This window comes from Fukomys damarensis, unplaced genomic scaffold, assembly GCF_012274545.1.
Source record: "Fukomys damarensis isolate Sample0158 unplaced genomic scaffold, DMR_v1.0_HiC HiC_scaffold_1, whole genome shotgun sequence".
NCBI classification, from domain to species: Eukaryota; Metazoa; Chordata; class Mammalia; order Rodentia; family Bathyergidae; genus Fukomys; species Fukomys damarensis.
This window is the reverse complement of record NW_022900913.1, coordinates 66,254,897-66,268,856: the sequence shown is the minus strand read 5'-3', so window position 1 is coordinate 66,268,856 and position 13,960 is coordinate 66,254,897. Positions and strand designations below refer to the sequence as shown.

At 51.6% G+C, this 13,960-nt stretch overlaps 1 protein-coding gene across 1 annotated transcript; it reads right to left on the bottom strand.

The window, feature by feature from the left end:
• Positions 1-2,257: 2,257 nt before the first annotated feature.
• Positions 2,258-13,813, bottom strand: Rgr (retinal G protein coupled receptor). The gene is made up of 7 exons (XM_010622597.3): positions 13,688-13,813; positions 13,128-13,284; positions 11,865-11,986; positions 9,167-9,320; positions 7,525-7,642; positions 5,535-5,648; positions 2,258-5,104 (listed from the first exon to the last, which is right to left on the bottom strand). The coding sequence occupies exons 1-7, from the start codon at positions 13,764-13,766 to the stop codon at positions 4,973-4,975; spliced, it is 876 nt and encodes a 291-aa protein (XP_010620899.1). The 5' UTR covers positions 13,767-13,813; the 3' UTR covers positions 2,258-4,972.
• Positions 13,814-13,960: the final 147 nt, after the last annotated feature.

Sequence of the window (13,960 nt, the reverse complement as noted above, 5' to 3'; positions counted from 1 at the left end):
GCAGAGTCTCACAGGATGGGAGTGGCCCTGTCAGGACTGCACAGCAGGTATGACTGGAGTCCAGGATTCTTTCCATTTCACTTGCCACCTCCCTGTTAGGCCACCTCCCACACAGCACCTGAAGTGACATCTGACCACGTACTGACCCGAATGAATCACGGGACATCCTTGTTTGTAGCTATCTTGTTTCCAAGAAGAGATCTCAGACCTCAGATGTTTGGGTTTGCAGGGTTTGGGAACAAGATTTAGGACCAAGAGGGTGGATTTCAAGCTCAGGCTCTGGTGTGGACCAAGTACTACTCAACTTCTGTGGGCCTCAGCTTTTCTACCTGGAAATGGGGGCTTGGGACCCCCCTTCCTGTTTTCTCCTTTTGGTTGTTCTGAAGATCACTGAATCAAAAGGCATGGAGAAGAATTCTCACTGCCAGCTTCTTCAGATAACCTGTTCATGAAGATCTTCCTTGAAGGCTTGAGTGGCAGTGTGCTGGTGTTTATGGTTCTATTTGGTTTCAATAACTACAGCCCTGGAACTCTTATTAGAGGGTTACTCTGGATCCTTGGCTGTCAGAGACAAACTGTGCCAGAGTAGCCGGAAGCTTGTCATTTTGTTCCACACCTAGGGGACACCATGTGATATGGGTGACTCAGCCCAGGACAATGTCCTACATCTCCTGCTCATATTTCTAAGTGCCAGCAGGACTCAGAGATCTGGATGTCTGAGAGGCATCTGGATTTACTCCCCTCCAAGCCTGGTTTGTCTTTCTCACTGTAGCACATGGTACCACCAGTACCCAGGTGCCTGCCATTCTGATGTGCTCCTGCGCCCCCAAATTTGGTGCTATTTCTATGTGAAAATTGCACTTTTCTTGTGAACATCCATACTGCCTCCTCTCACCACATAGCACCCGTGTCTTCTGGGTAGGGCAGGCCACACTGCTGCCTTCACTGGTCCAAGCAAATTAAGAAAGTCTTCTGGTCACCTTGGTTTCAAAATGCTCCCAGCAGCTTTTGTACAGTTGTTCATTCAGGCACTTATAGGACCATGCACAGCGGTGTGGAAAACAAGACTCCGAACATGATTCTTCTTAAAAACTTCATCATCTGTTCATCTTATACGAGAAACCCACAATAAAAATGAGCAAAATAAAAGATAGATAATAGGAAATAGGGAGACAGATCATTCCTGAAGGAGAAAGGGATTAAGAAATTGGAGCAGGGAGGGAGGGAAAGGGATAAGGGATTAAAAAAGGAACAGGGATGTGCTGCATACATGCATCCACTTCCCACAAGGAGTGTAACCATTGTGCACTGCAAACATGTGCAAAAACAGCAAAAGGGAAGGGAATCAGGAGACAGATGGGGGGTATGTAAAGGGTGGAACAGAGTATGAGTAGGACTGAGAACCCAGAAATGGAAGGTTTGAGTACTGATCAAACCTTGCCTGAAGCCTACCCGACCAGCCTGTTCATTTGGGTGAGTCTGAAAATTGTCCTTATGTTTTGAAGACAGTCACTATTGGGCTTTCTGTTATTTAAAATCAAAAGCATCCAAACTAATAAAATTATTCGAACCACTGTCTGGTCAAGCAGTACCTAGTTTTAAAACCAAATCAAGCGTGTTCACATTACGCCATTACCATCACCTGGTCCGAGGTGGTAGTCCCTTGCCCTGCACTGGACCCCTGCCGGCAGCCCCTACTTCGCCTTCCTGCCTCACTTCCAGCCCTTCCGTGTGGCCTCTACACAGCAGCCCAGATATCAGTTACAAATGGAAACCAGCTCCGCTCGCTTTCCTGAGTAAAAGTTTTCCTTAGTCTTTCATTTACCCCGAAACCAAGCTGCCCTTCCCCACTCTCCCTGTGCCCTCCAGTCCTGCTGGGCAGAGCTGCCCTGGCCTCTCCTGCTGCTTGGCTGACTGTGCCCCACTCCGCGACTCTTGGTGCTCCTGGAGGAGCCAGGCCGGGGCTGACGAGCCTGGGTCTGCTTTAGGAGGATGCGGCTGACTCCCTGCACCTTTCTGTTTGTTCGCATTGCTTTGACCCCAGGGCCGGCAGAGCCTGCTCTGATCCCCTTCCTTTTCCTTTACTACCTGACCCGCAGCAGTGGTTTGTCCTCTTCATGCCCTTTCTCTCCTTTACAAGACCTGCTGAAGACAGGCTGGAGGATGAGGAGCCCGATCAGAGCTTGAGAGTGAGGCAGTTATATTAAAACTCTGATTTAGCAAGGTTATTATTATTTTTTTATTGTTGTCAAAACTGGGTTTTACAAGGGAGTGCACAGATGGGCCTGAGAGAAGGTTCAGGAAGGAGCCTGATGAAGTTCGGTCACCCAGACTCTTTGTTACATCGAGTCGGTGGCAAATCCTGGGTGCATGCCCGTGGCTTCCTGGCAGCAGAATCTAAATGCTCTGCTGGCTGCCTCCTGCCTCTTACCTAGAAGGGTGCAGCAGCTGCGGAGGGAGCGCAGATGAGCGGCGCTGAGGGGAAGACAGGGAAGCCTTTGTAAGGGAGCCCAATGGGTGGGCAGAAAAGAACAGGTGGAAGGCGCCCGGGCCGGGAGCAGCTTGAGTCGGGAGTTGTCACCATGGAGGCTTTGGAGCTTTTGTCTTTGGCCTTCGCATAGGGCCCGCCCAGCTCTGATCACCTTGGAAACGTGGCGCCCATCACTGCCTCACTACCCAGAACCGGCTGCTGCTCCACGCACAGAGCCTGGAAGCCCTCCAGCTCCACTCCATAGTGTCTACAGCGTGCGCCATCCCTTTTACAGATGAATAATACAAGGCGGGAGAAATCTAGGGGCTGCCGGGATTCACACACTGCAGACCCAGAACTCCTAACCTAAGCCTGCGGGTGTGGGAAGACGCTGGAGCTATCCCCCTGCTAAACAGTCAGAAAAGGGAGCTCCACGGCCTCCCGGAAGCCCTGGGGCCAATGAGCCTGCAATTCTGTTTCTTTCAAAGAGACATTTGGAATCACACCATGGCTCCTGTTAGAAACATCGAAGCTTCAGGTTTGGGTCCCAAGAGCAGTCAAAGGAAGGCGCGTGGAATGCCCAGTAGAAATCAGTAACGCACCCCGCCACCTGGCCAGGAGGCCTCTGGCTTTTCCGAGAAGGGCACATCCTTGGCTGGCGGCCCAGAAAGACTTTATCACTGAGAGGGCACTGCCACCTGGTGGTATCACCTAAGCACTGAGCCGTCTTCACCTCTCTGCTGAGGATATGCAGGCCAGATCTTTGCTTTTCTACCCCTCTCCTTTTCTCTTAATTTAACTGACATGACAGGGTGGATCCTTAATGATCTTTATCTAGACAGGGAACATAAGAAATGATGTCCTTGTGGGGGGAAGACAGTTGAGCTTGTATCTGAACAAAATGAATCCACAGTGTCTCCACAGCAAGGACAGCAGAAATCCTATCAGTTTCATGGCAACAAAAATAAATTAGGCCAACTTTCTTGCTGCTACATGTATTTATTATATATGTAGGAAATTTTTAGAATATCCCTTACCTTTAAGAGAAAATATGGATAAAATTTAGGTACTATCTAATGGATATTTAATTTCTTGATAATCATTTGGATGGCAGCCCTGTTCTCTCCCCCAGGAAATTGTCCCATGGAAGGCCTTGCAGGGTGCTGTGGGAGGTCCTTTCCTTCGGAGACAGCTTGGTGGTTTGTTGGTGTGTGCACTTCAACTCCGTTTCCTGGCCACTGCTCAGCCCATGTGTGACTCCCGCTCTGGCCGGGCACTGGGACTTTCCTGCCCTGCCCACACTCCAGGGCTGAGTCAGTGATGCTCTGTGGGTGCTGGAGCATGGCCAAGTGGCATCTTGTGAGTTATGCATATGTGCCCTGATTTTCTGCACCTGCAAAACCAGCAGGCAGGTCCTGGACCTCAGGGCCCTGATGCTATTGGTTCAGTCTCCCTTGTCTGACCACTCCCCACGTCCACCCAGACCCAGAAATGCCTGTCGTGGCTCTCAGCTCCCTGGGATGAAGCTTTCTTCCTTCACACCTCCATGGGGCCTGGGCCAGCCACCCCACCCACTGGCCTTCTAGGCCTCCATCATCCTGCTGTCATCCCCATTTCCCTCTGGGTGGCAGGTCCTGCCGGGACTCTGCACCTGCCACACGTCATCCCTGATGTGCTGCCTATGTGGGTCCAGAGGTGACTGTCCCTGAGTCAGCATTACAAACCTAGTAGTCCCAGGCTCTGCAGAGGAGGCAGGAGGGCAGAGCCACCTCGAGCTCTGCGCATTGTCACTCTGGAGGAAGACAGCTTGGCAGGGCCTTATATTTTGACATATGGAGTCTTAAATTGTCATGAGTTTTAAATCTTGGCAACTTATTCTGAAATATTTCTAAGCAATGGTCAGGCCATGCCCACATCAGCAGAGGTTGGCTTTGACTGATGAGTGCCATGGCAGACTCTCAGGGAGCATATAACGTGCAGGTCATGCTCCGGGCCTGTCAAGTCACATTTCTGTCATGTCATCCCATGGGCCAGGGTACAGATACAAGGCAGAGAGTTAAGTTGCTGGTGCCAGCTCATGATTTAATAAGCAGCGTTTGGAGTGCTGGCAGCTGGGGTTGAGTTCCCACAAGTGAATCCTAGGGCATTTTCTCCTTTCTGTGTAAGAGCCCAGATCCCTGGAGGGCATGGCCCAGGTTTTACACTGATAGCTTGGTTTTAAGGAGCATTTTCTACGTGCTTGGTATGAACATGTTCTCTTGTTCAAATCTGTGAGTCCATGTTCATATCTGAAGGATTCAGGTAGCTTGGATTGGAGAGTGACTTTCCTGCAGGTCTCCAGCCTCCTTCCACACAGCTGGGTGTCTGAATACCTGTGCTCAGCCCCAGGACAGACTCAACAGGGGCACTGGGGCTAGAAGATGAGCGTCTGGGGCTTGGCTTCCAGGCTTCCAGGCAGCCTCCTGCAGGGGCGCATGGGTCTGAGCAGCAACTGGGGTCAGCTCACTGGGCTCGTTTCCACTTGCTCCTCTGTAGTGAGAGGCACTTCCAGGGTCCCCTGCTGCCCATCTCACTCCCCAGGGCGTAGGCTATGGCATTGATGGTGGGCACTGTTTTGGCAATCAGGGCAGGCACCTGTTGGGGCAAAAAAGTCCAGGAATGATGTTTCAAAGCCTCCTCTCCTCTCTCTGCTCCCACCTAGTGATTTCAGTCCCTTTTTCCCCGCAGCCACCAATCATTTGTCCTGGGCTCCATTCCGCAGCCCCTGGGCCATCCCTGACTGCCTGGTGACGGTGCACGGCCCTCAGGCCATACAGGAACGCAGCCACAGCCAGACTCAGGCATCCCCGTGTGTGGGTGTGTGCGTGTGTGTGTGTGTGCGTGTGTGTGCGTGTGTTGTGTGTTCACCCTCCGGCTGCCTTTCCCCATTGTCTCCACCCGGTGTGGCTCAGGACATGAGTGGAGCAAGGCAAACTCTCCTCACAGTTTGAATATTAAAAGGAAGAACGAAAAAAGCAGCCAGAGAGGCAGAGCTGGACAGGGTTCTAGCCTTGGCTGTACCTACCATCTGCAGTTTGGGGGAGAGGGAGCTCGCGTCGGCAATGGTTGCGTAGAGGTGCAGGAGGGCATAGGGGCCCCAGCAGAACATCAGTGTCCGGGCTGGCAGAGAGGTGTTCATCTGGGGAAACAACATTGGTTTGGATGCCACAGCTCCACACAGGCAGGGAGACCAGGCCAGCACTCAGTACCTCTAAGAGGCACAGGAACTTGGGACCTGCCCGGCCTCTCTGCCCTTTAAGGTCCATAACTTGGAGGTGTCATTTAAAAAGGTCTCAGTTACCTTGTTTGTAAAACGGTCTGACAGTACCTGGCTTGTGTGGAGAAAGGGACAGGGGTGGGGTGAGGTGATAATGAGCTTCCTTTCAGGGCTCTGCTCTGTAAGATAAATCCTGGGCTCTGTGACTGTGTGCACGAGGGTCCCAGGCTAAGCTGCCCCGAGACTTGAGGCGCAGAGCCATCAGTGACTACAGCCACCTGGTGAGATTCATCTTTGGGAGTTTAAGGTTTCACATAGCAGAAGCACCTGAGAGTGGGTGATGCCAAGTACCACCTGGTGCCACTAGGGGGCGTACGACTCCCTCTCTGAGTCCGTAATGGAGTGGCCATGTTCGTACTAAAATTCCTACGCAAAATACCACTGTCTGTTTCCCATTGACATGTCTTTCTTTAACAAAGAAGGTGATTTAAATTGGAAGGGGCATTCTCTCTTTAATGTTGGATTTTTAAAATATGTTGATTGGAATAAATATTTTTCTTGAATTGTCCCTCAATTTGGTTGTGACCTCACTGTGGTTAACAAAAACAAAAAAAGTGCTTTGCATTGATGGAGAGGTCCCTGAGGAGAAACTTAGCCGGAGGAGAAACTGGGATCTCAGCTGGAGGCCATGCCATCTCCGGAAGTCGCTCAGCTTGAGCTGAGGTCCCCAGGGCTGTGCTTGGCATTAGCTAACGCCGGAGCTAATGGTTTAAAGTCCACAGGAATAATGGGGAGTCCTGGTTGCAGCCTTGGGTCCTGGCTGACTGAAGCTCCAGCAAATGTGGTGACTTTGTGTTTATGAACAGGGGTTGGGATGAACAGCATGGGGACAACCTGGGAGGCTGAGCCTTTGCCAGCAGTGAGCTAGGAGCCAGCAGAAGGGACCCTCATCCTCCCTCTGCGATGTCAGAGGAACGTGAGTCACCAGCTAATATAAATTTGCAGAGTGCATTTCTACTTAATAAGAAACACCTAATGAAGAGGCAGGTTAAGGATCTTAATAAAAAAAGAGTCCCTTTTTTGTACCTAATCAAGCACTTGGATCATAGAGGCCCCAACCTAGGTTTGGACCCGTCTCTGCTATTACTAGATGTGTGGCTCTCAACAACTTCCTATTCCTTAATCCAGTCTGTGACACAGGGATGGTGAGGCTTTCCTTCTCCCATGAGAGGTCACAAAGAGGACATGACAATACACATAAAGTAATATTATCATCTGTTTTTAAAAAATAAATCTTTGCTGCTTGTTAGGACTCATTGCCAAATCATCCAGGCAAGAAAGAAAACTTCCACAAGGGCATATTAGTGCAGAAATTTGGAAATGGCCAGGAGGGCTTACTCTGAAGCTTTTTCTTTCTTGGACAAATGTGCTTGCAGGTGCAATTTTCTGTTGTGGGTAACAGCCTGTGACTGTGATTAAATTGAACATCTCCAAGCAGTTTAAAAGTCACATTGAAAGGGCCCATTATTTTGGACCAAGCCTCAAAGCCTTGGGAAAAACTGAGTGTAGGAGCATGGACTGAGCCCCTCAGGGAGCCCTGGACTAGGGGAATCTGGCCCATACTGGTCCTCATCCTCCAGGCCTTGGCAATCCAGCTGTAAATGCCCATGCTTCCCACAAGCTGAACTGCCTCCTGATCACTGCAGACCCAGAAACCCCTGACAGACATTTGTCACTGTGTGCACTTTCCCAGGTGTCCTGAGAGGTACCTGTGCTGCACCAGGAGCCAGGTCCTTACCTGGAGACTGCTGTTCCTTGCCATTTTCTGCTCCATGAGCTGGTAGGATGTGAACGTGATGAAGAGGGGTACGAGGAAGCTGAAGAAGGCCATGGTGAAGAGGAAACTGGTAGAATTCCTACAGACAGGGGTAGGGGAGTGGGGGGTCAGTCCTCAGGGACGGCCAGCTGCCTTCCTGGGCCCCCAGCCTCTGCATGGGACACTCAGATAAGTGTGGCCACTCCTAGTCCCAGCTAAACTGTGCACAGCAGCCAGTGAGCTATGGGTTCTCCTGGAACTTGCCTTTGGGATCCTGGGCTGGGACAAGAAAGAGGCCTCTCTGAAGTTCAAGTGTTCAGCCCTGCTCTCCCATTTGTTCCCTAAGCCTGGAGAATGGGACACTTTCATTTGGGAAATGTGTTGATCAAATGGTGGAGAAGCCAGTGGACCAAAGAGGGAGGAACACTCAAGGAGAGTTCTAGGTGCAGGGATCTGTAAGGAGCCTGTGGATGACACAGACTGGACACTGTGTTCCTGAAGGGGCCACAGAAGAGCCGGGGTCTTAGTGGTCATGGGAGGGTGGAAGGGTTGACCAGGGACAGTGGGAGTCCCATTACATGAAAGGAAGACCATCCAGGGGATGCCTTGGAGCTGTGCGCTAAGGAGGGTAGAAGGATGGGTGCCAGAAACACCGGGTGCCCCAGCCTGGGTGTGCTGTGAGGGACACTTGGATGAGATAGATGCTGCAGTTGGCTTCACCTGGGAAGCCTTTACATGAGTCACTGCCAGATGTTGGTTCTTATTTTTTCCCTATTTCCCTGCTCTCCCTTCAACTTCTCCACCCCTCCCTATTTATAAAGACTTTGCTTCCATTTTATCATCTCATATTAATTCCATTCCCTTCTTTCCTATCCCCAACCCATCCCACTTCACCTTCCCCTTTGGACCTTTTCTTCCTACTTCACATTATCAATTATACATTTTGATCCTTATTTAGATCCTTATTTAGATTTTCACACCTATTTGGCATTGCCATGTGACAGATGAATGCACTGTGGCTCTGGTGGAAGTAAGCAGGGACTGGAACCCATGTGACCTCCTCCAGCACAGCCCTTAAAGGCTTTCCCAGTGCCTCTGCTCCCCAGAGCCACATGGATGGGGCCGTACAAGAACACAGTCTCTAGGATAGTGGGAACTATTGTACATTTGGGGATTGGCTCACAGAAGATGCACAGGACATTCCTAGAACTTATCTTCATGCCACAAAGGTGCTCCCAACCTCCATGCAGAGATTTGATGCTCTGAATCTGTGGATGGCATGAATCTCTCTAGAAACCAATGAAGTCGGAGGTAGGACAGCTCACTGTGCTAGAGATGGCTCAGGGGAGGCATGGCTGTGATTGTTACAGCCCACCCAAGCCAATGGCTCACTGCATCTTGCCACATTCTTCTGAGTAACATTCCTATCCCTTGGGTAGTCTTCAGAATGGGCTTCTCCTGGGCCCACTGCCAGCCTGCAAGGGGATATTGTGACTGAGGGGCTGAGATTGTCTGGCAGATGTCAATAGTTCCCCATTTGGGTTTTCTGCTGGGACACCTTGTCATGGGGACTCAATGCCACAATCCACCTGGAAGGCCTCAAAAGCTGCTCCCTCCACCTCACCTGTCCCTCTTGGAGTAGTCCAAGGTGCAGCAGGTCCCCAGAGGCTCATAGTCATAATGGCCCCAGCCCAGGAGGGGCAGTGCTGCCCAGAAGGTGGAAGACAACCACACGAAGAGCACAAGGGGGATGGCCGTGCTCCACGCCAGCTGGCTGCCTGCATGGGGCAGAGGAGGAAGAGGAAGCCGTGAGGAGGAGATCAGCTGATCAAATCGGAAACAGTGGATTTCAGGATCTCATAGTGTCCCTAAGCCCACCTCTGGTTCTTGTTGCCCCAAGCAAGTTAAAGGTTTCTCTGACCCTTTTTCTCCCACAAGGCAAATAATATCCCTGCTGCAGAGGATGCTATGAAGAATAAGAGAGATAATGGATGGTGAAAGTCTCCAGCAGGCAGTCTGTGGCATCTTCTTCAGAGAACAGAGAGAAGGAGCAACTGAGGTGGATGTAATGGAGGAGGGAGGCTCTGGACCATACTCACCACAACCTCAGCTCTTGCTCCTTGGACACCCTGAGAACTTGACTTGGGGACTGGGATCTATCTCACTGCTATGGCAGAGGCTGGTCCAGGCAGCAACTTGGGTGTGACCTGGATGTCCTCCTGTCCTCTCTCCCAGGCCCGTTCTCTCCTGCGCCTCATTCAGCCTTCCCTCACCATGGACCCCTGGACCTGGTCTCACAAAGGCTTTTCCAAATCATGGCCCCCACCCCAGCCCTGTGTCTGTGGTTTATCTGTTGAGCTCTGTGCAGATGAGAGCTGGGGCAGGTAGAGGAGAGAACCCTGCAGTTCCACAGAAGAGCCAATCTGAAGCTTCCCTCATCCAGGACTCTGCTCCTGCTGACCCCGCTGTACACGGAGTGTGCTTGGTTGTGTCCCCTGGTGTAGACTGAATGTCTGTGTCCCCTCAAGGTCCACATGCTGAGGCCTAATGCCCAGCGTGATGGCATTTGAAGGCGGGGCCTTTGAGAGGGACCCAGTCACGAAGGCAGCGGCTCCATGGTGAGATTAGTGTTCTTGTGAGGAGCGTGAGAGAGATGTCTTACTCCTCCAGTGAACACCCAGCAGGAAGATCTGCAGACCCAGAACCTGACCATGCTGGAATGCTGATCTTATTTTTCCAGCTACCAGAAATGGCAGAAGAAGCTCTTTGTATTTTTTTTAGAGCCACCCATACTACCATACTTTGTTGTAGTAGTCCAGGCTAAGATACCCTCCACCTCAACTCTGGACACAGTGAACTCCTTGACCCATGCACAGTCTTTCCAGCCCTAGAAACAGAGAACTGGGCCATATGCCCAGGGATAGCAGTCACGGAGCAGGTGGACTCCAGCCCCAGCCGTCACCCTGCTCTCCTGCCCTGTCCAGTGAGTTAGCTGCTCTGCTCAGAGCTGAAGAAGCCTGTGGCCACCTGAGAAGGTGGTGCATGCATGAATGCATACATGTGTATGTGGTGTATGTGTGTGCATTCGTGAGTGTGTGATGCTCCCAAGGGTAGTGGTGGGAGAGGTGTACTGTGGCCACGTGGCAATCTGTCAATGATCAAAACCACAAGAACAAAGGCAGCCTGGGACTGGAGAGGGCCAGTGATAGGAGGGACTCACTGGCTTGTGACTTCGCTGCTGGGCAGCAGCCACCATGGGAAGCACTGGGCCATACTCAGTCCCGGCTCAGCCCCCACTCATTGTGTGACATGGACAAGCTGCTCACTTTCTCTCTGTGTCTGTTTCTTAGGCTCAAGCCAGAGGGACACCGTGAGGGTCCACTGGGGCACAGGGCATGTTTATACACCTCTGGAGGCAGTGAATGTGGGTTTTTGCTTGTTTTTGTTTTGTGGTACTGAAGACTGAACTGAGGACCTTTGCACCAAGCTGTATCTCTTTAATTTTTTTAAATTTTGAGACAGGATTTTGCTAAGTGGCTAAGTTGCCCAGGATGGGCTCAAGCTTGTGATTCTCCTGCCTCGGCCTCACAAAGTGCTGGGATTACTTGTGTGCACCCCCACACCTGTAGAAAGCATTAAAAAATTTTAATGGGTATTAAAGTTGTAAGAACATTAAGTTTGTGGCAACTGTGGTGGGTTTTTAAAATTTTTACGCTTAATCTTAGCCAAAAGGCCAAGAAGTGATTTTTTTTTTTAAATTTTGAAGTGAGTCACTTATTAGACAAAACACCAAGGAACGACAAAACAGGTGGCACACTGCTTTGGTCAGTTATGATGCTGATGGCATCTGACAGTGGCCACCTGGTACATCTACAGCCGGAGGAGTCTGTGTGAAGCTCCGCCATGCTGTGGGGTCCCTGTGGCAGTGTGGGGTTCAGCCCCTCCACACATGCACACTTCATCTCCCTCTGCCTCCACAGTGCCTATCTGCAAGAGCATTTTCTGCATCCACAATCTCATTTGATTTTCAAAATAAAACTGTGAAGTTGGTTATTAAAACTTTGCAGAGGGCCGGGGATTTAGCTCAGTGGTGCCGCCACCTGGCTTGCAAGTGCAAGGACCCAAATTCGATCCCTGGTACCCACCCCGCCCAAAAAAAAACTTTGCAGAGAAAAAGAGAAAGGCTTGGGGCTGCCACCTCCCCCCCCACTCCTTTCCCCTAGTCGGATGCCACATGTAAGCCCAAGCCTGAATGGGTGGGGATACACTGGTCCCTCCCCCACCCTGCTGGGCGCCCCTCAGTCCCGGGCCAGGACACCTACGCGTGCAGTAGTGCTGATGGCGTCCCCAGGCGATGGCCGCGCTGCCGCTGATGCTGGCCAGTGCTGTCACAAAGCCCTGGAAACCGTGAGCCTGGCAGCCTCCGGAGCCGTAGGGCCAGCGCCTGTGGAGACACTGAGCACAGTGACCAGACCTCCGCCACCCTCTGCTCCCAGCGGCTTGGAAGTTTCCTGCCTGTCGCCCCGTGTTCCATGGGGCCTTAGCTCTGCTTCCCCTTGAAGACTGGGTGAGGCTGTAGAGCTAAATCCCCAGGAGGGAGGTGGAGCCAATTGCAGCATGGTGATTTTCACTGCCTCATGACTAGATCAAGGGTTCTCTCTGCATCATCAGGAGAGCTCATGCCTGTATTGCATTTTATTTATTTAAAACATTTTTTTTTTTTTGGTACTGGGGATGGAACCCAGGGACTTCTCATCAAGCTACATTCCGCACTGTTTATTTTTTTTTTAATTTTTTAAATTTTAATTTTAGCTAAGTGGCTAAATTGCCCAGGGATGAGGGGTGAAGGGAGGGCAGGGACAAGGGGAAAAAAATGAGAACCAAGACCTGTCATGTAAAGGTACAAGATCCCAATAATGAATGTAACTGTACTGTATACCTAAAATGTACCAATAAACTCAATGAGGAAAAAAACCCTAAAAATAAATAAAAAATAAATAAAACATTTTTTAAAAAAAGAGGCTGGAGTTATTTGCTTGGTGGACAGGCCCTGGGTTTGATCACCAGTACTACAAAGAAACAAAAACAAAACAAATATGAATCTTAGGAACACCTCCTCCCAAAGTGACACGGGGTGATCTTGGGTTCGCATAAGGAGCATCAGACACCAGTCAAGATCCTGTTTGCTTTTACGACACCCACTGAGGGTTGCTTTGGTGGCAAGCACTGTTTTAAGTAGTTTGTAAATACAGTTACTACCTCCAACCACCCACAGGAACTAAGCAATACTCCACAGTTCAGGGAAGCAGCCCAGGATCAAGGCCAGGCCACCCGGTTACTGCCGCTTGCTCTCCTGCTCTTGATCCCTGCCCCCTGCCCTACCCCACATCTCTGGCCAAGTTTGAGCAACCCCGGTGTTCCACAGATTCTTCAGGGATAACCCAGACTTCCAGCTCAGCCTAGGCCAGCTGACCTGCTTCTGCCCTGGCATCTGTTTTCTCTGTGTTGGAAGTGAGACTCAGGCCTGGCTGCCCGGGCCTGGAGGTCAGGCCCACCAGAGCTTGGGCATGGGGAGGGCCTGGTACCAGAGGAGGCTGGATGCAGCTGCAACGAGGGTGTTGAGGCTGAGACCGCTGTCTGCCAGGGCCAGGCTCAGCACGAGAAGGTGGCTGGGAGTCCTCAGCTCCGGGATCTTGCAAAAGGAAATGATGGTCAGGCTGTTGAGGCTGAGACCACAGAGCGCTGAAAGGCAGGGCTGGGGTTGGCATCAGGGCTGAAGTTCCACAATTCCTGCCCTGTGCCCTAGCAGCTCCTTGCTGCAGACCTGATCTTATGGGGATCCCCAGCATGGTGCGCAGGGAATGGGTCTAAGGCCCACCCCCCTCGGAAAGTCTGAAACCCATTTTGGCCGCCTAGTCCACCCTTTCTGAGTCTTTCCCTCCCAGACCCTGCCTGGCTTCTTTCTCTGGGCTCCACAGCAGCATGCTGCACCCCCCGCGGGCAGCCATGAGCTGGCCCCCCAGGTCCAGGCCCACAGGAGCTGGCAGCCAGGGCGACAAGTTACACAGCTGGCAGTGCCTTAGCTTTGGCTGGGTTCTGAGAACCCAGAGAGACCCTGTCCCAGCCCAGTTCCAGCCTGGCTCACCTTCCACCAGCAGCACTGTCCCCACAGCCAGCACCTCAAGCTCCCCAAAGCCAGTGGGAAGGGTCCCGGAGGCTGCCATCCTCAGCCCTCTCCCTGCCAGTGCCCAGCTCTCTGTGGGCTTGCAAGCCTGGCCCCGCCTTTAAAAAGGGCAGTGACACCAGTTGGCACAAGCAGGTTATCACGCCAAACCCTGGATTCCTGTCCCCTGACCCCAAATCACCCTCTCCACCCACACAGAAGGGACCCATTCATCGTTACACAGTGCAGTCTTTG

Excerpts from the sequence above, each read along its gene's own strand:
- Rgr (XM_010622597.3), bottom strand. The coding sequence starts at position 13,766 with ATGGCAGCCTCCGGGACCCTTCCCACTGGCTTTGGGGAGCTTGAGGTG. Across the intron at positions 7,643-9,166 it reads GACTACTCCAAGAGGGACAG|GAATTCTACCAGTTTCCTCT; the intron begins GTGAGGTGGAGG and ends CCCTGTCTGTAG. Across the intron at positions 5,649-7,524 it reads CAAGGAACAGCAGTCTCCAG|ATGAACACCTCTCTGCCAGC; the intron begins GTAAGGACCTGG and ends TTGTTTCCCCAG.